The sequence below is a fragment of the Hakea prostrata genome, chromosome 3 (genome assembly GCF_041222555.1).
Source record: "Hakea prostrata isolate BN-2017 chromosome 3, UWA_Hpros_2, whole genome shotgun sequence".
In the NCBI taxonomy this organism is placed as follows: Eukaryota; Viridiplantae; Streptophyta; class Magnoliopsida; order Proteales; family Proteaceae; genus Hakea; species Hakea prostrata.
In genome coordinates this window covers 29,071,851-29,094,537 of record NC_142602.1, presented here as the reverse complement: position 1 = coordinate 29,094,537, position 22,687 = coordinate 29,071,851, and the positions used below count along the sequence as shown (strand labels likewise).

Below are 22,687 nucleotides of genomic sequence, written 5' to 3'. Positions count from 1 at the left end.
TGGACTGCAATACGAACTTTCGTGATTGAGTCTTACTCAAATATGAGTTATTGAGTCCCAGTCGAATACTTTATCTTCGGTTCTCAATTTACTAGGATTCACTTTGTTATCCTGCCTTTACGCTTGTATAACCGACCTTGACTTGGTCTGTTCGAACTGGGTGTATCTGGACTGGTCCGACCTGGTCCGACCTGGGTTTAACCGACCTGGTCCGACCTAGTTTATCCAAACTGGTTCGAGCTAGTTTATTTCTCCCTTATCATCCTGCATCTCTTAGTAGATTTAAAAATTACTTCTTACTTAGATGGTTTACTAACTTGGCCCTCCATATTTTGTGGATTTTTATTTGTTGTAGCCGCTGGAGCATGCAACCAATGGTGTAGATTTTGCCATGTACTCAGAAAAAAAATTGAACTGTGTAGAATCAAATGGCTCGGGTTTGGTTGTAAATGCGACTTTTTATTTTTACATTTTAAGGGTTTAATACCCTCACCTTACTCGACTTTAATCCCATATTTCACAAGCCCTAGCTAGAGATAACCATTTTCGAGTTTGATTCTTTAGAATCGACAATTCTCCCATACCTTTGACCCTAAAAAAGAGAGACAGTTCTCCCTTACCTTAGCCAAAGGTTGGACGTTGGTGATTTTCATCTACTTCAAGAATCGTCGAATTCGGTGAGTTTTTCTTTTGGTTTGCAACTTTACATTTGTTTTTTCATTTTCCTTTTTAGGTTTGTTTGATGTTTACATTTTGATTTTTAGCATTTGATATGATTTTATTATTATTATTATTTTGTTTAACTCAACGATTCTCCCATACCCGTGCTTAACTTCAAGATTCATTTTTGTGTTTAATTTAGTTATTTGTTTTTGTATTTTTAACTCTCATTTCGGTATGTTTGCTAAATCAATCCCAATTAAAGTTTGTGGAGATTTAACATATTTTGTGGAGAAAATTTTTTTTTTGGTTGCCAATCCCGGTTTATAAACCGGTGTTCGACCCACGTCGCACCGAAACCTTGCTTAAGCGGACCAAGCTGCTTACCACTTGGACCAACCCCCGTTGGTTTTGCTTTTATATGTATTTGGAACTATATTCCATGCTTTCTCTTAAATTTGGAAGCATTCTATTTTTGAAAGCATAAACAAGGAGCTGGAAAAGTGTAGGGAGTCTTCATCTCAAGTAAGAGGTGGATTTTTAATATCCAACGGACCATATGAAAAAGCGGGGGTATGAACGGAAATTTTATATTTGTTTTACATTTTAGGTTTTAAATTTTTCTAATTTACAATCAAAAGCCATTACTTGGTTCGATCAAATCATTCCGCGTTAGAGAAGTCTCGGGTTGTTCTTCGACTTTACCCTCTTCATCCTCTGATTCTCTTACGTTGCAATCAAAAGCCATTACTTCCAAACAAAGTTTTGATTGTTGGTGTATGGGCAAAGCCACATCTTGGGACAGCCCAAGGGAATGCATTTGGGGCTGCTTTTATAGCTGCAGCCAGGGAGGTTGGGGCCAAGATCTTTCACGAGTTATTTGAGTCTTCTTGGATACTTTTGGATGCAGTTTCTATTAATTCTTGTATGATTAAACACGTATAGGGCTGAATAGATTACTTACATAAACCCAACAAAAACCCAAATCTGCAAATCGCTGACGAAACAGGATCTTGATTAACACGCTTGCTCGCCATCACCGGAGAAGAGACAGTTTATCGCAGGTTAGGGCATTCCATGATTTTCTTAGATAATGTTCTTGATGTTTATTGAGGAACTCTATTTTGCCACAATCCAGAAGAGGGAGCAGTGAAGATCAAAAAGAGGATTGGATCCATTGAAACGGAAGAGAATCAGAGGATGAAGTGGGTAAGTCGAAGAACAGCCCGAGACTTCTCTAACGCGGAATGATTTGATCGAACCAAGTAATGGCTTTTGATTGTAAATTAGAAAAGTTTAAAACCTAAAATGTAAAACAAATATGAAATTTGTGTTCATACCCCCGCTTTTTCATCCTATCTGTTGGATATTAGAAATCCTCGTGTTGCGTTATCGGCGGTGAGCGGAGGATATCCGCTCTGCTGCGAACAAAAATCCGTAAGGGGTGACGGATGTTAAAGTTCAACACAAGCAAAATAGTGGATTTTAGAATCGAGTAGAGTGAGGGGTTTTATTTCGTGAATTTATTAATTATTAAACCCTTATAATGTAAAAATAAAAAATTGTATTCACAACTAAACCTGCCATTGATTCTACATCGTTCGCTTTTTTGTCCTGAGTGCATGGAAAAATCTACACCGTTGGCTGGGTGTAAGAATTCATATTTTGTAAGCAATCGGGTCTAAAAAAAAAAAAAACGAAAGAAAGAAAGAGAAGAAGGTTGTCTTACGGTCTTACCTAAAACTCAGATGCATAACTTCTATGGTAAGCCCACATGTAGGCCCATATCCAGGCCCAGGACCAGGCCCAGCAAATTGCTAATCACCATTCGCATTTCGCAGCAAAACCCTGAAACCCTAGCTTTATAAATGCCCTAGGGCAATGAGAACAATTTTCTCTTGTTCGCAGTCGCTTAATTATTTCTTCTCTTTCACTTGTCTCCTTCCTTGCCGATAGCGCCGGAATCCTCACTCTTGTACAGCCATGCCTCCAAAGTTCGATCCTTCTCAGGTCGTAGATGTGTATGTTAGGGTTACAGGAGGTGAGGTTGGTGCTGCGAGTTCTCTCGCTCCCAAGATTGGTCCTCTAGGTCTTTCTCCTAAGAAGATCGGAGAAGACATCGCCAAAGAAACTGCCAAGGACTGGAAGGGTCTTCGAGTTACGGTGAAGCTTACCGTCCAGAATCGACAAGCTAAGGTCTCCGTCGTGCCATCTGCAGCTGCTCTTGTCATCAAAGCCCTGAAGGAGCCCGAGCGTGATAGGAAGAAGACCAAGAACATCAAACACTCCGGTAACATTTCTCTCGATGATGTTATCGAAATTGCCAAAGTAATGAGACCCAGATCCATGGCAAAAGAACTGGGCGGAACTGTAAAGGAGATCCTTGGTACGTGCGTCTCTGTTGGTTGCACTGTCGATGGGAAGGACCCTAAGGATCTCCAGCAGGAGATCACTGATGGTGACGTTGAGATTCCTCTGGATTAAGTTAATTTCCAGTGAGGAACCTGAGTCCTCCATACCCTTTTTGGCTACTCTCGTTTTTTATGTTGAAGATTTTTTCCTTTCCCCCTAGTGTAACTTCCAGTCAATGAGTTTTGCGAACAATTGATAAAATATGTAGTATTTCGGTAATTTCTTTTAATAGTATCATTTTGAATGCTATATGTTGTTCTGTAGTTGCCCCTTTTAATGGATGCGTGGTATTTTTCAGAAAATATGAAATTCAACTCACTGCTCCTATCATGTATCCAAATTCAACTCACTGCTTCTATTATGGATCCACTGCATTGCTTAGTAATTGCATTCAACTATTTATATTCTGTTGGTTTCCGTGTCTTCAAAGTTGCTAATTAATTGCTTGATAAATTTTACCGTAGATGTTCTGCTGGTTTGTACCTTGTTGGGAAAATGGAACGGAAGTCTGTTATAAATTATTTAGTTTTTTCAATTTTATTGTTCCCTACATGTTATTTGGGCTTTTGAATGTGTACTTACTGCGTGTCAAAGTTGCTCTGTTCTGGGTAGGTTTGAGAAGCATTTCAATAAGAGATGTTATTTTGATGATTTAATTTGATGCGTTAGATTACTGTTTGTGCTTCACCTTATGGATGGCTAATGGGTTTGCCTCTTCTGTCCCCCCAACCTTTTATGTTACTTCTAGATGTTGACTCTTAAACTGATTTTATGTTAATGGTTTTTCCTCATCACAAATAGATCTGATGGTCTTAAGTCTTCTTGTACATTCTCTGTATAGAGGGTGAACCATTAGTTTGTAGTCCATGAAGACATTAATTATGTTGCGCAGTTTAGATGTATCATCTCCCCACCCCCAACAAATTGTGAGTTTACCACATGAACATTTTTTTTTGTTTCAGATTGATAGAATTATTAGTAGCTGTTTTGGCCTCCAGGTCACTGAAAAATCCATGGGCAATTGTTTGGTGTTTAACATCTCCCATTGTTGATTTTGTGTAGGACATTATCTTGAGTTTGTTGATGTAAGTTGAATATTTCTATCACTCATAGAATGATATTGCCCTTGCTGTGCTTTTTTCTTCTGCTTTGATCACATCATAGTTTGCTTCTCATTAGCATCTTTATGATGCCTCAGGCATTTTCACCTTGCTATAGAGGTTATGTATGCAGCAAATAGTTAGCTTGTTATTCCTGCTGGCCTTTGGGTAGTGTGTGTCTAGGGAATGATGATCGGGGCTAATGTGGCCTTACCCACCTCCCTATTGGTGTGGCTTGTGACAGATTATTGGTGGGGATGATTTCTTGGGTGAAATCTCCAGGGAATTGTTTCATTTCTTGATTCTCCACTGTATGTGCTCTTAAGAGTAGGGTAAATAGGGAATGTCTGAATGGCTGAGACAATGTTACAGTTTGGTTCTGTGTAGCTTCTGTTATTTGGTTAGGTTCTCTTTCTGTACTCAGCAAGGGGCTTGTAATCAAGCAGAATTTTAGAGAATGCAGTCTTTTTTAGTATGCTTGTCAGCTCCTTTTTATGGATTATGTAACTGGAATTTTTTTATTTTATTAATGTATAATGAAGAAGTTCGGATGGTATATCAAATTCCTATGACTATCGTTGTGTTGAACCAACCATTATCTGTGTCAAATATTTGATGAATATGACATGTTCCCCTCTGGCTTGTATTTTGTTGGTGTCGTTGCAATTTAGTTTCATTTTCAAGATGTACGTTTGATCGGCTTTTTAGCAGCTAAAATTTTGAAATAAAAATAGTCAAACATTATTTACACGTATGGTCTTTGAATATATTGAATCAGAACAGTGTTTGCCCATAAAAAAGCTTCAGTGCTTAGTTTTCACTTTGCTTTTTTGAGAAATGCTTTAATCATTTGCATTGGTATGTTGTGTGCCAATTTCCTTGCTCTTCGTTGCTTTGGTGGATTTGGTAGTTGGAGAGAGCTTCGCTACTCCTGACTGCAGCAGTGGAACCCATAATATTCAATGCTTAATTTCGATTGTTGTGATTCGCTCCTCCTTAATTGAATTCTTTTGCCTAGTTCTTGCTCTTGATCCAACCAATGATGCCCAGCAGCGTCTCCTATTTCTTGCTGTTCTGTGTTGCAGTTCCTTGTTGATCTGGCATTAGCTCGAGTATCTCTTATTCTTATATCTGTACTGCTCAAACATTTCTGCGTCCATGTATGTGAAATATGGGTAGTTGGTCTATGTTACTGTTCCATGGTCAATTCGTATGCATTTTCTTTGTCAATTTCTGAATTCAAGATCGAACTGGGAAGTGGTAGTATCTAAGTAAATTTCCCTGTCGTCCTTAGTTTCTAGGTGAGTTAATTCTATACAACTTGGAATGTGTCATTTCTTCCGACTCACCGACCCTTAATTTGCTTCTGGTGCTCTATATTAGGGTGGTTCAGTCATCGACTAGGAAAAGAAACAAGATCTGAGTACGGGTTGCTGGATGCAGGTTGACCACATGATAGATACTAGGGTTCTTCATCAGTTTTTGACTTTCCGCCGGCCCAAATGGCTGGTAACATTCCTGGGCTTGATACTAAAACTGAGACTAACAGTTATGGAGTTCGTACTCAGATTAGCTGGTTTCTTCGAATACCCTGTACATTTTCATATGTGCTGAACTCACAGAGAAGTAGTAGTTGTAGATCTAAAAAAATGGGAAGTCTCTGATGGTAGTTGATCGACAAGATTCCTTTAGATTGTTGACATGTGTATTATTCCAATCTTATGGTAAAAATTCAACCAACAACTTAACCTCTAGAAGAGGTTATCTCTTGTTTCTTCGTCTTCAACACCGGCACCAAACTGTTGTGAAAAAAAAAAAAAAAGGAAAAAGTCTCTCAACGCCGGTATTATTCAAAGTCTGATGTTTCTTTGCCTTCAATGCCGGCACTGATTTGGTCTAATGTTTTTTAGTTTTTAAAAAATTTCGAGAGTTCAGACCCTTCAAATGCCAATGCCCTGCAACCCCAAATCGTGTTTTTGTTTTCTTGCACGTTTCATCTTCTTCTTAATAATCTTTTTCTTTGGAGTCACCGAACTTCCCTTCTTGTTTCTGATTGAGGTTTCGATCTTTAAAGAAAAAAAAAAGAAAGAAAAAGGAAACAGATGAAAGAAGAACTTGTAGAACATGAAATCTTCAAGAGCTGAAACTCTGATTTTTGTTTTCTTGGACTTATTGTTTTCCTCCTGAAATTCTTCTCTTTATTTCTTTTCAATTTCTCTTTCACTAGTCTTAGAAAATGCAGGGAAAAGGTAAGGACATGTATGGGTGGTTTATAAGGTAAAAGAATGTTGATCGCCCGTGAACTTGAAAGAAAAATTAGCTTCCAAAGCCATGGATTTTTTTCTTAGTATTGTTTAAGAGAAACAAAAGAAATGATGAAGTAGAAGATGAAAGACTCATTTGAAAAAATAGAGTAACAGAGGGTATGAGCGGAGAGAAATGATTGCGATATAATAGTTTTTTTTTTTTTTTTTTTTCAGAACAATCTGTGCCAGTGTTGAAGATGAAGGAGACGAGAGTGAAAGAAATCACAGGACAGTAAGTTGGTAACCTTGGTCAGAGGTGGTTAAGTTAGTGGTTGAAGTTTTTACCATAAGATAAGAATAATACACATGTTGGTAATCCAAGGGTCAACATGAGGAAACTCGACCTGACACAAACTGGACCTGATAAAAATCCCTATGGTTCTGTCCTTCGATTCAATCACAGCTTTTTCACCTCATCCCATCTCCAAAGGGCCTATAGCTTTGAGTCATAATGATTGAAATACACTTAAAAGCTCAATTTGGTATCAATTATCATTCTCAATTATGAGGGTTTTTTATTATTTTAAATTCTTTGGCATCTATTATAATTTTGTTTTTATTTAAAATAATGGATAATTTTCAAAATCCATAATAGACTTTTTGTCTATTATGAATTATGGTGAAAATTTCATTTTTTTCATTTATGCAAAAGTTCACTTAAATTTTATAATTAAGATGAGGGTAAAATAGTTAATACATATATTTTTTTATAAAAAATTATATTTTTTCTACTTTTCTCTTTTTTCACTTTTAACAAATTTTTGTCTTGACATACCAAACATATTTTTCATTCTATAATTTATTAAGCCTAAAGTCAGGAAAGAGGACTCTTAGGACTCTTAGAAGTCTGGAAATTGCCAGACCTTGCATTTCGTTCTTTGGATCATTATGAATGGATTGAAGGAAGGTTGATATCAAGTACCATACGATAAAGGAGGGAAATGCAGTTCCCAGGTATTGGAGGAAGAACATGAAAATTGGAGCAAAAGATGGTGAAATGGTGATTCTGTTGCAGATAGTTGCAGAAAATTTCAAGTTGAAGATGGGTTTCGATTGCTTCTAATTGTTTAATTTGATTTTGGCTCTTTTTGCATGCATCTTCGATATTCTCTCTGATTCTTCCCGGGTCAAGAACAACAAACCAAAACACCAGCGACCATTCTCAAACACTGCTCTCATAGGATTTCTCTGTTGGTTTTTCACATCTTTCAGTTAAGATTTATGTATTTTAACCGTAGCATAAAAAAATCCGAGTGAAGAAAGAGAGGTTGAATGAAGAGATTATAACCTTATAGGGGAACGACCCTTCTAGTATCTAATGACCAACAGATACATCTTAATTAGTCGGTGATGTGATAAAGACTTGTCTGGCTGATTGGTTGGTTAGATTTCTTAGATTCAATTTGCCATTTTTGGCCGAACCTGATTAGCTTAGACCGAGATAACAAACCATAGTCCACCAATTCTTCAGGATGAAGAACGAGTCAGCCATTGATGAACACTGAAACCTTGAAAATTGGAAATATCAGACTTGATTGGACACCTGGCAAAAATGCAGTGATACCCTAAAAATATCAGAAAGTTTTTAGGATCCAAACCTCTTAACCGTTGAGTGATTCATTTCTCATTCACACGTCTCCACCAGAAGCTAATAATTGTTTTTTAGAATTTGTCAACAACGGTTTTCCATTTGTCCACTTGGCTTGCCTGCTAATAATTGTTTTCTAGAATTTGTTAGCAACGGTTTTCCATTTGTCCACTTGGCTTGCCTTGTGCCATTGGTGGTTTTTTCAGTATCACCACCTGAGAACCTCACCTCCTCTATAAATGAGAAACAAAGCTCATTAGATCTTTGGCTTTCGCTCACCAATCTATTCATCTCCATTTTCTCTTGCCATCTCTCTTCCTCTCCTCAACAAGAGATTAGGAAGAGAAAAAAGAACCCCAAGCCCAGATTGGTTGAGAGTAAGATTCAACTGCGTTAATTCGAGGTTCTCTGCAATAGTTGAGGTCGTGTTTGTGACTACAAATGGCAAGCGTTGGCTTCAGGTATTCTGAGTCATGGATGGAGGTTGCTCCAGCACTTGTGATCTCTCTAGAGAGACCTTCGAACTCTCCTGCATTAGAAACCATATTTGAAGAAGGCACAGAAGATTATGATGATGAAGATGTGTCCATCTTCTAGTTCCTACTTGATCTTCTTTTTTTTGTTTGTTTTGGCTGGAAGCTTGGACAAATCTTGAGTTTTGCCTCAACTATAACTTCGCTTTGGTGATTTTCTTTCTCTTTTTGGTTCTTTTAAGTTTGGTTACAAATGTATGCTAATTCATCTCAGCTTGAATTATTGTAAAAAGATTTTGAAAAAAAAAAAAAATTTTCTTGTACTTTTATTTTTGGTAAAAAGTATCCTGTTATACACTGAAACATGCCCAAAACAATTTAGCCATAGGAAGTAGTTGAAGATGCTATAATTCATCAGTTTTGGATCTGAAGTTTAGAATAGATCAGATTTAGATCATTAGAAAAAAATTTGGGTGATAATTGGTATTTAGAGTTTGGTTGGAATAATCTAGGGGTGTCAACGGTGCGGTTTGGAGCAGTTTCGTGCTGAAGAACACCTAACCCAAACACGGCCCATTAGCAAAATAACGGTTTGGTGCGGTTTGGGTTCGGGCTAACTATCGGTTTGGATTGATGATTTAGACTTGGGTTGACTAAAGGTTTATGGGATGTAAGAAAAAGAATAAGAAGAAACAATTGAGTATCCTACAACAAAAACGAAAATTATATAAAAAACAAAGTTGTTATTGGTCAATTTCCATTAAAAAAACCCACCAATTCTATAGAAATCAAGAACCTAGATATTAAGTAGTAAAATGACTATTTGATCTTTGAATTCATGCTTAATTTTTTTAATTGTCTATACCAACTACCTAGGTTCAATTTTTTTCAATTTTGGTTAACTATACTTACACGCTGTGATTAAATTCTTTCATTTCATGAAAAAACTAAAGATATCAAGGGAAATTTCCAGTAGCGCTTCCTTAATAACCCAAAAAATTGATGTCACCTTGAAGTTATCCAATTTAACAATCATACCAACATTGGTTTCTCTCTTTATGCAAAGATCCATATAACTTGCTGAAGGCATATTCCACAGGAGTGTGGATCATCTTCTCTGACAACATTACAACCACACAAAAAAAAAAAAAAATCAATCATGCTAATCCTATGAGTTGTAATTCTAGGTCAATTGCCACCGGGAGGGACGATCCGGACTCAACCCATAGTGACCAATTTTCGTCACTAACAAATATGATGTTTGTCCATCGAATGGAATTCCCCGATCTCTTTTATCACAATTATCCTTTTAAACACGGTGAAGATGGCCTATCTTTTAAGAATTGTGAGCCTACACATTCACACATAAAAAGCTTTCTAGTCTTTCTCATCTTGGAATTTAAAAAACCAAGATGTATGTTCAAACTCGCTCTTAATTCCACACGATGGTACACAATATGATGAAAAAAAAAAAAAAAAAGAAAAAAGAAACCAGGGAGAAAAGGAAAAAAGAAAAAAAAAAAAAGAGGAACAACAAATTTAATGTGGTTTAGTCTCATATAGTGGGAACGGGCATCGACAGAGCTTGAGCCCTCATCTTAAGCTAGGGTATTTTATTGTCTTGATATAACCTATACAAATTTGGAGATAACTAATACGATCTTACATCAAAGTTAGAATGAAATATAACCATTTGAGTTTTGTTTCTTGTTTAATGAAGGAGCTAAGTTCTGATAAGCCTTGTTTGCCTGAGAAAAAGAAGGAAAGCAAACGAAATCACTCGCGACCATACTACCATCATCTTCTTGTCATGACGGTGTGTGTGATTATCTAGAAATATCATGAAGGAAAGGAAATCAAAACCCAGATTCAGAGGCAATAAAGAAAATGTTTAAAGAAAAGAGTCCCAAAGAAAGGGACTAAATGAGAAATGTACTAAGGGTGGTATGAACCACAAAGTGTAAATGGTTGTCGGGTATGTCTAGATGTCCTCAAGCATAGAAAGGAAGGACATACTCTCTATAGCATACCAGAAATCTCAGGAGGAGCAACAAAAGGTGAGAAAGGTAAAACTGAAGGTTAAAAGCCTAAAACCTAGGGTTTAATGCATAATATGACCCAAAAAGAACCGAAAACCTCCCCTACAGTGGTGGCAAGTAACCAATAGTAATGCTGACAAATGATTGTTGCTCCTTAAAAATGCTATGTATGGATTGGTATGACTGAGATACTCAAATGATGATTAATTGATGTTATTAAATATGTTAATGCTAATTGTGTTGGGATAGAAAAGGGGATGGAAGTGGTAGCTAACTTTGATAGAAAAATGAAGGACCTGATGTTACATTAGGAATGGAATGGTTAGCTACCTATGATGTAAATGTTATGTGCTTAAAGGAAAGTGGGGTTTGAACTAGGCAATAAGTAAGAAAATTAGGTTTTCTGGGATGATGTTTGATGCGTCACAGTAATATTCATGCTGCTCCCGACTAAACCTCCCCTTGTGCCAAAGACGATGAGTCCGACAAAAAGGGTGAGACGCCGGCCGGCTAGAATACCGGGCAACCGCCTCAAATGGCTAAGTCAGAAAGTGAACAGATTAAGATCCCGCGTAAAGGTTACACAAGACTATGCTCAAAATGTATTGGATGCTTATCGGAGGGGTATGTCTCTCTTCTTATACTGTAAGTGTTACCTTTTATGTATTTGGTAAGTTTACCCGGCGGAGGCTGCTGTTTCTCCTAGGATTATGACTCCATGTCATTGGTCACGCTTGATTAGTGACTGAGTTGACCTTCTGATCAATCGAGAACAGTTGCCGTATTGGTCCAGCGGACGTTACGCTTTGATCACGTTAGTCGGTTATTGTCCCGACTACATGGTATGCAGAGCCCTGGTCGGGTCTGACCTGCCTGGGTAGGAAACTTTTGTATCAATGTTAAAGACAACACAACCTAGAATGGTATTAGCATTGAAAGCAAAATAATGGACAAAATAAAGATGTTAAGGACATATGGCAATCAATGGATACTAAGACCATGAGATCCAGATGAGCGAGCTGATTGTAATAGGGTTCCTTTAATATGCCCAAAGATATTAGCAAATCTACCCCTAAAAGGGAACTTGAAGGTAAGAATGACTTGGTACATGATGCAATATCAAGAATAGAGGCTTACAAGGAATGAAACCCAATTGAATTTAGAAACTTAAGAAACAATTTCAAGAAAAGTTAAGAGGCCCTATAATGTGAAGTAAACCATTATGTAAGCACCGATGTTGATTGTTAAGAAGAAAGGTAGTACAACCATAATGTGTACATACATGTTACGGTTATCCTAGTGAGATGATGGCAAAAAGCATATCATTTTGCCTAGCTTATATGATCCTTGCGATCTGGGCAAGAGCAAGAATATTCTTAGATATCCAATTATTAGTACGAGTAAAGATGAATGATCTCTGGTGTACTATAAAGGAAAATTCATATGCAAACAATGTCACCTAACACGTGCTTGTGTGGTCTTTACGTTTATGTAATGAGTATTTAGTCTTTGAGTACACATATGTATAATCTATTATTAAGAAATCTTTTGATATGATGAATAATTTTTTTTTATTTATAAATCCTATTAATATAAATTTCTGCATGCTATAAAAGAAAAATACTTAATAAGAAAGACAATGAACTACCTACACGTGTCTAGTTAGAGTTAGATTTTAGTGTCATAAACCCCACTGGATCTAAAAAACCTGGGCGGAGAAATTGTGGTTTCAATTAGGCCGTAGGGGCATTCACAACCGTCAGTTCCAAAGACAAGTCAACAAAGGTGAAAAGACAGGTAGGGCGGTGCACAAGTGAAAAATAGAATAGTGTGCCAAATATTATGGTCGGTTGATGTAATCACGTCCGTTCATATTAATACATGTGATTAATATGATATGACTCACACCCATAATTTTCCATGCAAATGTGACACGTTAGAGTCGTAGAATGTTATCTCTCTTGTTCAATGCATGTCGTACGTGAAATTCTCTCCTCCTTGCCACCATGCTTATGCTTCATATTGGACTTTCAAGCCTTCTCATGTGCATTGTCTCTTTCGCTTTGTATATGTGTGGACATTAATGATGTTTCATTAGAGTAACGTGAGCAACCTCTCTAGATCGTTTTGATCTATATTTGGATCGTTTTGATCTATATTTTTTATTTTAAAAAAAAATATATGTTCGATTTTTAATAATTAAATATAATTTGGACTTTAACTATAATGTTTTGATTTTTAATAATTATTTTAATTGAGGGTAATTTAGTAGTTTAATTGTTAGGGTGAATTACAGTAACTTAGGGTTTAAATAAAATATAAAAAAAATTTAGCCAATGGTAGTTTGGGATTTTAGAAAAATATTTAACGATAAAAGTTAAATTTAACCGAGAAAGTTAACAGAAGGAGGTGTTTGATATATTTACTAGGTAAGGGAGGAGATAAGTGATATTATCCCACTAAGAGGGGGTGTAAATGCTATTTGTCTAGCTAAGAAGGGAGGTAAATGATATTTACCCTTAAAATTTTGAAAAAATAATGCGAATGGCCCCTCGAAATCAAGATCAATTAAGAACCAACTCGATTGCCACCCTAGACATAAATAATTAAATTACTAAAATGACAAAAACTATTTATGAAACAAAAATTGAAACAATTATGAGAATGGCCCCATTGAGCATGACCAATTACGGACTAGCACAATCTTCCAAGTCAGCAAGACAATAGCACTAAAGAAAGCCCTAAGTTGGGCAACACATGTGGGGGGCTAACCAACTTGACATTCAAAGGTGACAACTGGGATGTTATTGATCTCATGAATCACACATAAAGAGATCTATATTAGAAAATTAAAACTATCATCTAAGAATGTCGTCATATCGCCCTTCAATTTGATTTATTAGTCTTCTAGTATACATGATGCGAAGGCAATAGTGTAGCCAATCGTCTTGGATCCGAAGGAGCATGCTCCAACATTCTTTGTTCTATCATACAACACCCCAGCTTTTTAATTTGGTACCTTTTGTTTGATAACTTAGGTTGTAAACATGAACATGACTTTATATTTAAATAAATCTCTACTATGTTTTTACTAGGGAGAAAAAAAAAAACATCCTCTGAACAAATCAATTGATTAATTCTAATCATAATTAATCAGATCCTTAATACTAGCTCTTAAGCTAAACCCGTCTAAAGCCTATGATTGGACTGCAGTGGGGAATCATTGTAAAGCTCTTTTAGTTTTTAAGCTTTGATAATCGATGGTGCCATCTTATCAAATCCTTCATTTCTTCGGCTTCCTGGTCTAACAAAATCAACGGTGCCCCTTTTTTGTGGTTCTTTGGATCCAAGGGATTACGACAAGGGTATCCTTTGAGCTTTTATCTCTTTCTGTTAGTAATGAAAGTTTTATTAAGACTCTTAAATGAGTACATGACTCTTAACCTCTTTTAAGGAATCAAACTTGGCAAGGAATCCCTAGAAATTTCTCACCTCTTTTTTGCATATGATACTTTTATTTTTTGCAAAACTAAAATAGAGGACATACTAGCAATGAAGGCATTAGAACTACTCTCAGACCTGATAAGATAAGAAATCAATTTAGATAAAAACTGGATCTTTTATAGCCGAAATGTCCAACAATCAAAAAAACATTAAATCAATAAAGTGTCAAGTCTTCCCAAAATAAAGAAAGAGGCCACTTACTTGGGTTCCAATTTGTTGAATGGGCAAAATAGATCTCACAATTTCAAAACCAATCTGGAGAGAATGATTTGGAAGCTAGCTAAATGGAAAACATTGAATCTAACATATGAAAAAGGGGGATATAGATGCATTCAACACTTCAATCTATGGTCTTTTATCAAATGAAGTGCTTTAGATTTCCCAAGGGCATATCTAGAAAGATGGATTCACTATGTCATAGATTTTGGAATGGTGGTGTAGAAAGATCAAATCAATCACCATTATACCATGGGGACAAATGTTGTTTACCAATGGAATTGGGAGGGCTAGAATTTAAGAAGACGGAAGATCACAACATTGCCTTGCTACTAAAGCAAGGTGGAGAATGCTAATAAAACCAGAAGCTATGTGGGTAAAGGTACTGCAGGCCCATTACTTTAATGGGATATCTCCTTTTGATCCAAAAGTCATGTATAAAAGATATTCACTGATTTGGAACAACATTGCCAACATTGCTAGCATTTTACCCACTTTAAAGAATATGGTGGTCCAAAAAATAGGGGACGGACAAAAGACCTCATTCTGGTTTGACCCATGGAACATTTTTTTACAAAGAAGTATATCTCAACAATAGGACTTCTCTATTTGGCCAAGAAATGCGATAATGGCTCGTGTGGTAGAGGATCTCCAAGAGCTCAACAGGGAGTTATCCGATACCTCTGAAAACTCTATGGCTCTCATTTATATTCCCATCTCAATCTCTAACCAATCTGACACTTGGTCCCCTCTACTCTCTTCAAAGGGTAGGTTCACTAAAAAATTAGCAACCCGTGTCATAGAGAGACAAAAAATTCTGAAGATGAGGAATGAGTTTTTGAAGTGATGGAAATACCTATGAAAAATTCCAATTCATCCCAAGTTTAAAGTCTTTTTATGGAGACTATTGAATGCAGGATTATCACTCTGAGATACTTCATCTCGATGGACTCAACAGCCAAGGAATTGTCTACTTTGTAACCAAGAAAGAGAAACAACTTAGCATGTCTTTTTATCTTGCAATTAGACAAAAATTCATGCAACATGACCACTTGGATTGATGATAGAGAATTGGACACTCCAATCTATATTACATTCTTGCCAAGCATTTTATGCCAACAACCAAATGGATAAGCAATCAAAAACCTGGTTTCTTTCTGTATTTACAATTACTTGCTACTTTACATGGAACAAAAGAAATCTCACCCTTTACAAAAAAAACTCAACCCATCCCATTAATGTTTTAGGGCAAACCTCAAAATGGATTTTAGATTTAAAATTTTCAGCACCAATTAGTGAATCGAGAGCTTAATAGCAAAAATCTCATGCACCTATAACTTGTAATCAACTTAAAGCAACCTTATATATGCATAATCCTAATCATCCGATGTTGTTCTGTGCAGAGATAATATCTCACGAATGAATAGGAGCGTAGGTTAGAGGAAGCGCGCCTTTCTTTCTTCTTTTATTTTAGAATCGTCTTCCTTTCTCAACGCTGTCCCTCCCATTTCTACTTACGGTCACGATCGTTTTCTGACAGGTTTCCAGATCTGTGGCTGCGATGGTTGTTAAGACAACCGGTCAGCCGTGAGATTGAACAATTGATAATGCAAATGCGGATGCGGTGATTTTGGTAGCAATCCAAGCAAGATTGAACAAAGCTAAAGCAATGAAGATTGCAATTAAGGAAATATAGAGCAACAATTCTTAACTGTTAACCTTCTTGCCCGCTAGGCCTTGGCCAATTAGTAATATTAATAGTCTAATAATTGTGGCTGAAGCAACAAAAACAAGTTAAGGATTCTATGTTTTAATGCCTCATGGTCTAGGAAAGTTATGTTATCCTAGCTAAGAAAATAACTAACATCTCTAATGTAAAGGTTGGGACCACATTTTCTATCATGTGTAAGTGTTTCTCAGTAAGGCTTTTCAATTTTTTTTGCTCAAAAAAAGGAAAAACAGTAAACAGAGGAAGGGGAAGGAATAGGGAACAAAAAAACATAAACACCAATGCATGGCATTTTCGTGATGCGTGTACTACTGGTGGAGTCTCCCATGCGCTAGATGGCGCTGGCGAACGTCCTCTGCAAAAAGCAGGGGTAAGGCTGCCTAGGAACTTCGGCACTGGGTACGCCATTTTCGTGAAGGACTAGTATCTACTAGTACACACAGAAGGAGCGCCCCATCGCACCGTTTAGTCCAAGCTGATGTAGGGCCCACATAGCTATGTTCGAGAAACCTACTAAACCTCCTAGAAGTTTATAGCCGTCTGTTCGGCTACGCCTTCGGATTTTGTCTTTTTTCCTTTTTGTTTTTTCGGTACGACCTTCGGATTTTTCTCAGACTCGTGGTGGTTTCACGTGTTGGAAAAGTTCAAAATGAAAAAGACACTTGAGTCCTATATTTGACGTTCCATCGGGTAAATGAAAATCTTTAATTACTAAAAAAACGGGTAAATGAAAATCTTCAATAATTAATCTCCATTTTACCTAATCACATGTGTATATCATAATCCGACGGTGAGGATTTGAGGAGCAGGTAAATTTCCAGAAACAGAAAAGTACAGACGATAATGGTGAATCTAAAAATCCAGAGATGTACGTTTCTGTCCAATCTGTGGCCAATTCAGACGATCGTCACTCTCCATTTGGAGTTCATTGTGTAGTCAATTCCTATTAAAAGCGTCATTAAGAATCTAACGGTCAGAAACCAAAGTATGACAAAAATTCCGGGTCTCGAGGTGCATATGCACACTTGCACACGTGGGACACCCTAAGACACACGAAACACATAAAGCAGTCGCCGGGTGGGACCGGAGTTTAAAGGTATTAATCTAGAATCTTCCCGTTGAGGCTTTACTGCCTATTTGGATGAACCGGGGTTGGACAAACCAAATCGATCGTATTGGTTCATGATGGTTTTCGGTTTATTATGTTCTTTTATAATCTGATAATCTCATCTGGTCTGATGAAAACCGGCCTTCTTTGATCAGAATAAACCGAAACCGAACGGGTTTGTCTGTTCGAGCGAATCAGGAGTGAAATTTGATTTGATATCCCTCGTGGCTTCGTGGGCCGTTTGGGGAAGGTAGGGATGGTGGGCCATGGGACCGGTGAAACGAAGAAAGTTTGAAACACCGGCCCACTAAAGGTCTGTAAGTCTCCTTAAATAAGGAATCAATTCCTCACTCTCATTTTGGAGTCTTGGACTGCTAGCTCAGCTCAGCTCAGCTCAACTCAACTCACCAGCAAGGAGGTTCTCTTCCCTAAATCAGCTGAGAGCAGCGCCTCTGGTTTCAGTGCTAAGAGCTCTCTCTCTCTCTCTCTCTGTCTCTCTTGGTTCTTGAGTGAAGGAAGGTATGGGAAAGGATATAACAGAGCCCGGCGAGTTCTCAGCGAGAGACTACCAAGACCCGCCGCCGGCGCCGTTGATCGACGCTGAGGAACTGACGAAGTGGTCTTTCTACAGGGCAATCATCGCTGAATTCATCGCGACGGTTCTTTTCCTTTATATCGGAGTAAGAACCGCGATCGGGCACCAGAGCCAGGCTGCAACTTCGACTGATCCTTGCGATGGCGTTGGTATACTCGGCATCGCATGGGCTTTTGGCGGCATGATCTTCGTCCTCGTTTACTGCACCGCCGGCATCTCTGGTGTGTTTTCCCCACTCTTTTCTTCCCTGCAGTACTTATGGGTTCTTTCCTTGTGAAATTTTCACTTTCCCCGTTTTCTATTAAAGCATGAACACACCCACCCACCAACTTACATGGCACCAAGAGTAGTAGAGATGAAGTTTTTTTGGTTTTTGAATTCCTTCCCACGTATGTGGTTTCCTATCTGTTTCGAGCTAGCAGAGAGGGTTTGTATTTTGAGTTAAGGTTGTGGAACTGGTGATGGTGGTTTGCAGGTGGGCACATAAACCCAGCAGTGACGTTCGGGCTGTTTCTGGCAAGGAAGGTGTCGCTGATCAGGGCGGTGTTGTACATGATAGCTCAGTGCCTGGGTGCCATCTGCGGGGCTGGGCTGGCGAAGGGATTCCAGAAGTCCATATACAACAGATACGGTGGAGGAACCAACTCTGTGAAGCACGGGTATACCACTGGTGTGGCGTTGGGAGCAGAGATTATCGGAACCTTTGTCCTTGTCTACACTGTCTTCTCTGCTACCGATCCAAAAAGGAGCGCTAGAGATTCTCACGTCCCTGTAAGTTCTGTTGGCCTCTAGTGGACTGTGACCTCTCACTCTCACAGTAGCAGTAACAGTAGATAAGCTTTTCTGGCTTCTTACCTTCATTTTATTTATGGTCTTCGTTTTTCTTATTTCGGACCTATTCCACGTAAGTAATAGTAGAGATAATACTATGGATCCTATGGTCCTGTTTGTTTTCTCGGGAATGTCGAAACACGTGGTGGGATCACTCGCCGCTTGTTTGTTTGGTGGCAACTTAACCCACGAAGGTTTATTTGATGATAAATCAAAACCCAGACCCAAACAATGAGAGGCTAGAGCCGTTAAAAAGTTTATCTAGACGGGTCCACCGGTAGCACTATTCTGGATCTATTCATCGGGTCCTAATTTTAAACCCAGCGGCCATCTAGCGGCCGCTCTGGATGGCCAGTACATGTCAGTGGTTGAAATCTCAGCTGCTGACACTAATTCATTATTTCTCAAACACTTGAATAATATGAAATTGTCTGAACAATGAGCCGATATGGTTAAACCACATTGACCAAATTGGTCCATTGTTTATTCACTTTAATATGAACTAATACATCCAACTGAGAGCAAAACAAGGTGAAAAATAAGCAAATGCAAAGCGAAGGTGGCAATAGTTCGCCAGAGAAGGCGAAGCTGGTTGCCATCTAGATGAATGAAAAAGTGAAGAAATAATGGACTGGTTTGATTTAACCATGTCGCTCCATTGTTCAGACTGCTCATATTACCCATGTGTTTTAAAAATAGCAAATTAAGTGTCAACCATAGCAGCTGTTGAATAGCCGCTAGGTTTTGGGCCGCAATTGATTAGAACCCCTATTCATCAGGCTTGGACTCCATATCCCAAATTCGGATTCTATATACTTTTGAGTGTGTTATTTATTTTATTTTTTCTTCTCATAGTTAATCTGATATAAGTTATTTGGGTCTAGAACCCCTATTTATCAGGCTTGGACACCATATCCCGATTTAGATTTTATATACTTTGAGTGTATTATTTATTTTATTTTTTCTTCTCATAGTTCACCTGATACATGCTATTTGGGTCTATTTGTGTCAGGTGAGCTGTGAGAGGGAAAAATAGAGTGAATAGTGTATATTCAAGTGGAGAAAATCTGAACTCCGAAGTAGACAAATTTTTTACACATATATTGTGTGGGATCCATATGAGATCCATTGGAGGATTTCGCACAGTATGTATGGTTAAAAAAATGTTAGGGGTATGGGTTTCCTCGATAGAGAGGTGATCCAAACTCAGAGCTATGTGCTCCTCTGACTTTTTTCCACCATATAATAAGGGTAGGACTCATCTCTGATTAATGATAAAATGAATCAGAGGTAGGATTTTCCATGAGTACCATGTGAACCCCACTCTTATTGTGTGGTGGAAAAGCGTCAGGAGAACACATATCTCTCCGCTGATAAGGGAGGTGATCTGGCCCCATACTTGACTGGATATGGTGGAATTGGTGTACATCGATTCATGTTTTTATTTAATTAGTTGTTTGCTGTTATAATCATGAGTTATATATTTGATTAATTGGGCTATAAACTACAGTTGGTTATATAGAATTTGGGTTGGTGGGCACACTATCTTGTACCTATCTTGCACAAGCAAAGGAGACAGATCTTAATCATATATAGAATGTAGATTATAAAGTTTACACCCTATGTATGGTCTGGATCTGTCCCCTCCGCTCCTCAGGATGATAGATCGATCACTGGCTCCATGGGACTCCCAGTGTCTCCCAGTTTTCAAGCATGAAACGTACTGGCCAATGTCTATTTGAATCTAATTGAAACCATTTTCCATTTACAACCGAATTAGTCATTTTAATGATCAATTATAAGAATTAATGTATTAGTTAAATCAGCATGTGTTCATGCTTAGCCTATAAGATCTAATAGTTTTCCAATTGTTTTGATTGGGTTGATGATAACTGTTAGATTAATCTTATATTGATGGATGATTTTGATTTTGGTGGAAGGTGTTGGCACCACTACCCATTGGGTTTGCAGTGTTCATGGTGCATTTGGCCACAATCCCAATTGACGGAACGGGTATAAACCCAGCAAGGAGTTTCGGAGCGGCAGTGATATACAACAACAAGACAAGGTCTGGGATGATCACTGGATCTTCTGGGTTGGTCCTTTTGTAGGTGCAGCTATAGCTGCTTTCTACCACCAATACATTCTCAGAGCTGGTGCCATTAAAGCTCTCAGCTCCTTCAGAAGCATCCCCAGAAACTAAACTAAAATGTTCAGGGAAGGAGTTTTGCAGAAGGGTTCTCTTGTTGCTCTCCGTGGGCTTTGTAGATCATCGAAGTTTTCTCTGTTTTCAAGTTTATGATCATCAAGTATGTATGTACGTACGTATCCTTAGTTAGATCAGCTGGTGTAAGCACTTAACATTACTGTTTTCACTTAATCTAGTAACTGGGTTTGTAAGTTTTCCAATCTCAGTTTTCAGATTTTCTTTTCTAATTGATAAAGCGCAAAGCATGTGCTCAGAAGCATGTTCCTTTAGGCAGCGAGCTAAAATTACCCACAATTTCCACCTTGGGAGGATCTCTCTAGTGCAAATATCTTTTGGCTACCAAAACAAACTCTCTTCCAGCAGAAGGTAAGCATGGCCCAGCCAAATATATATAGGTTTCCCTTAGAGACTACTGCATGGATTAAGATCTGGTAACTGAGCACAGAGATTCTGGGTGTTAATGGTAAAGTATCTAGATAGGGCCGACCACGGTTTGGCCCAACCAATACTTGGTCTGATAAACCGGTCTGACAAAATGGGTCGACCATGATGAATGAAGAAAGGTTGTTCATCGAGAACGACCAAAGGTCTATTCTTGACAAACCACTGAACATGACTCCAGAGCCCGAACAGGACTCAAGAAACCGAACTGGACTCAACCTCCAATAATGGTATGAGTGGGACTTAATCACTAAAGAAGAAGTATAAATCCTAAAGCCTATATAAATGACAAAGGGAAAGAGAGGAAGCTAAGCAATAGTGAATACTTTATTCTTATTCATTCTATAGATTTGATCCCTTGCTAACTTGCTTGTCAGAGAGGTACCTCGACCAACCTGGTCGAATATGCTTTTTTGCAGGTTGTTCGTTTGCACTACCAAACAGGATTCTGGATTCTGCAACAACAATTGATGCTGTTTGTGGGAAACTAATCTAAAAGTCATTATGCAAACTAGATCAAGCTTACTTGTAGGGGACGAATCAAGTGGAGAGAAGGAGATCAATAAAGGGAAGAAATAGCCAGCGATTGAAGGAATTCCCGAGCACGATGCTCTGCCAAATGCACCCGACCAGTTCGTCACTATAGATCAATTCAATGATCTTCAAAAGCAAATCTCAAGCTTAAACAAATTGGTCAGGGTAAGCATTCGTCATCTGGTCGCCCCTGGAGCAGGTCAACAAGTTAATTATATTGATCCTGATAAAACTAGAGAGGGCCGACCATCAAAGCAAAAAGAAGCTCCAATATCGATTGCCGACCACTCGGCAAGACCAACCCAGAGAGACCCGAACAGAGGTAAAGAAAGGTGGGAGAAAAGGAGCGAGCACCAAGAGAGGCAGCGTCTAAGGACCCTCCTCCCAGTTATGAGCAAGAAGATAGACACAACAACACTCGCCAAGAAGGTGATGGCCGGCAAAAAAATGTTAATAAAGAAGTTCAAGTCAAACACACTTATTAAGTCAATAAGCGATTTGAGGAATTGGATAAAAATTGAAAAATTAAAGGATTCCAGCATATCGACATAGCGAAACAACTATGTGTAAAATATTTCCAGCATCTTTGATTGGAGCAGCATCTGAATGGTTTTTGGGACTCCAGAACAATACAATAGAGAATCTCGACCACCTTGGTCGAGAATTCCTATCTCGCTTCCAAAGGGCGTACAAAGTCAGTTAGAAGTTATCTCCAGAGATTTAACAATCTGACCATTCAGATAGAAAAATCTCGATGAAAAAAAATAGCCTTTCATGCTTTTATATCAAGGCCTCAATCATGATGGGCTATTGAGCATCTCTTGTTAGATATGCCCGAAACATATGCCGATCTACTAGAGTGCTGCCATAAGCAAGCTGAGATATCAAAAACCATAGAGTTTTGAAAGGAGCCCACTACAGAAGCAAAAATCAATAGGCAAA

The 22,687-nt window shown here is 38.1% G+C and overlaps 1 protein-coding gene and 1 pseudogene across 2 annotated transcripts; both read left to right on the top strand.

Moving 5' to 3' along the window:
• The first annotated feature begins 2,546 nt into the window (after positions 1–2,546).
• On the top strand, positions 2,547–3,625 carry LOC149022014 (large ribosomal subunit protein uL11). Its single transcript, XM_089150215.1, has one exon. The coding sequence runs from the start codon at positions 2,644–2,646 to the stop codon at positions 3,142–3,144; it is 501 nt and encodes a 166-aa protein (XP_089006341.1). The 5' UTR covers positions 2,547–2,643; the 3' UTR covers positions 3,145–3,625.
• A 13,867-nt stretch (positions 3,626–17,492) lies between these two features.
• On the top strand, positions 17,493–20,970 carry LOC149022013 (aquaporin PIP2-7-like; annotated as a pseudogene). Its single transcript, XR_016172390.1, has 3 exons — positions 17,493–17,951; positions 18,206–18,501; positions 20,502–20,970. The product of XR_016172390.1 is annotated as an aquaporin PIP2-7-like (transcript).
• The last annotated feature ends 1,717 nt before the right edge of the window (positions 20,971–22,687 follow it).

Coding starts and splice junctions, on each gene's coding strand:
- LOC149022014 (XM_089150215.1), top strand. CDS start 2,644: ATGCCTCCAAAGTTCGATCCTTCTCAGGTCGTAGATGTGTATGTTAGG.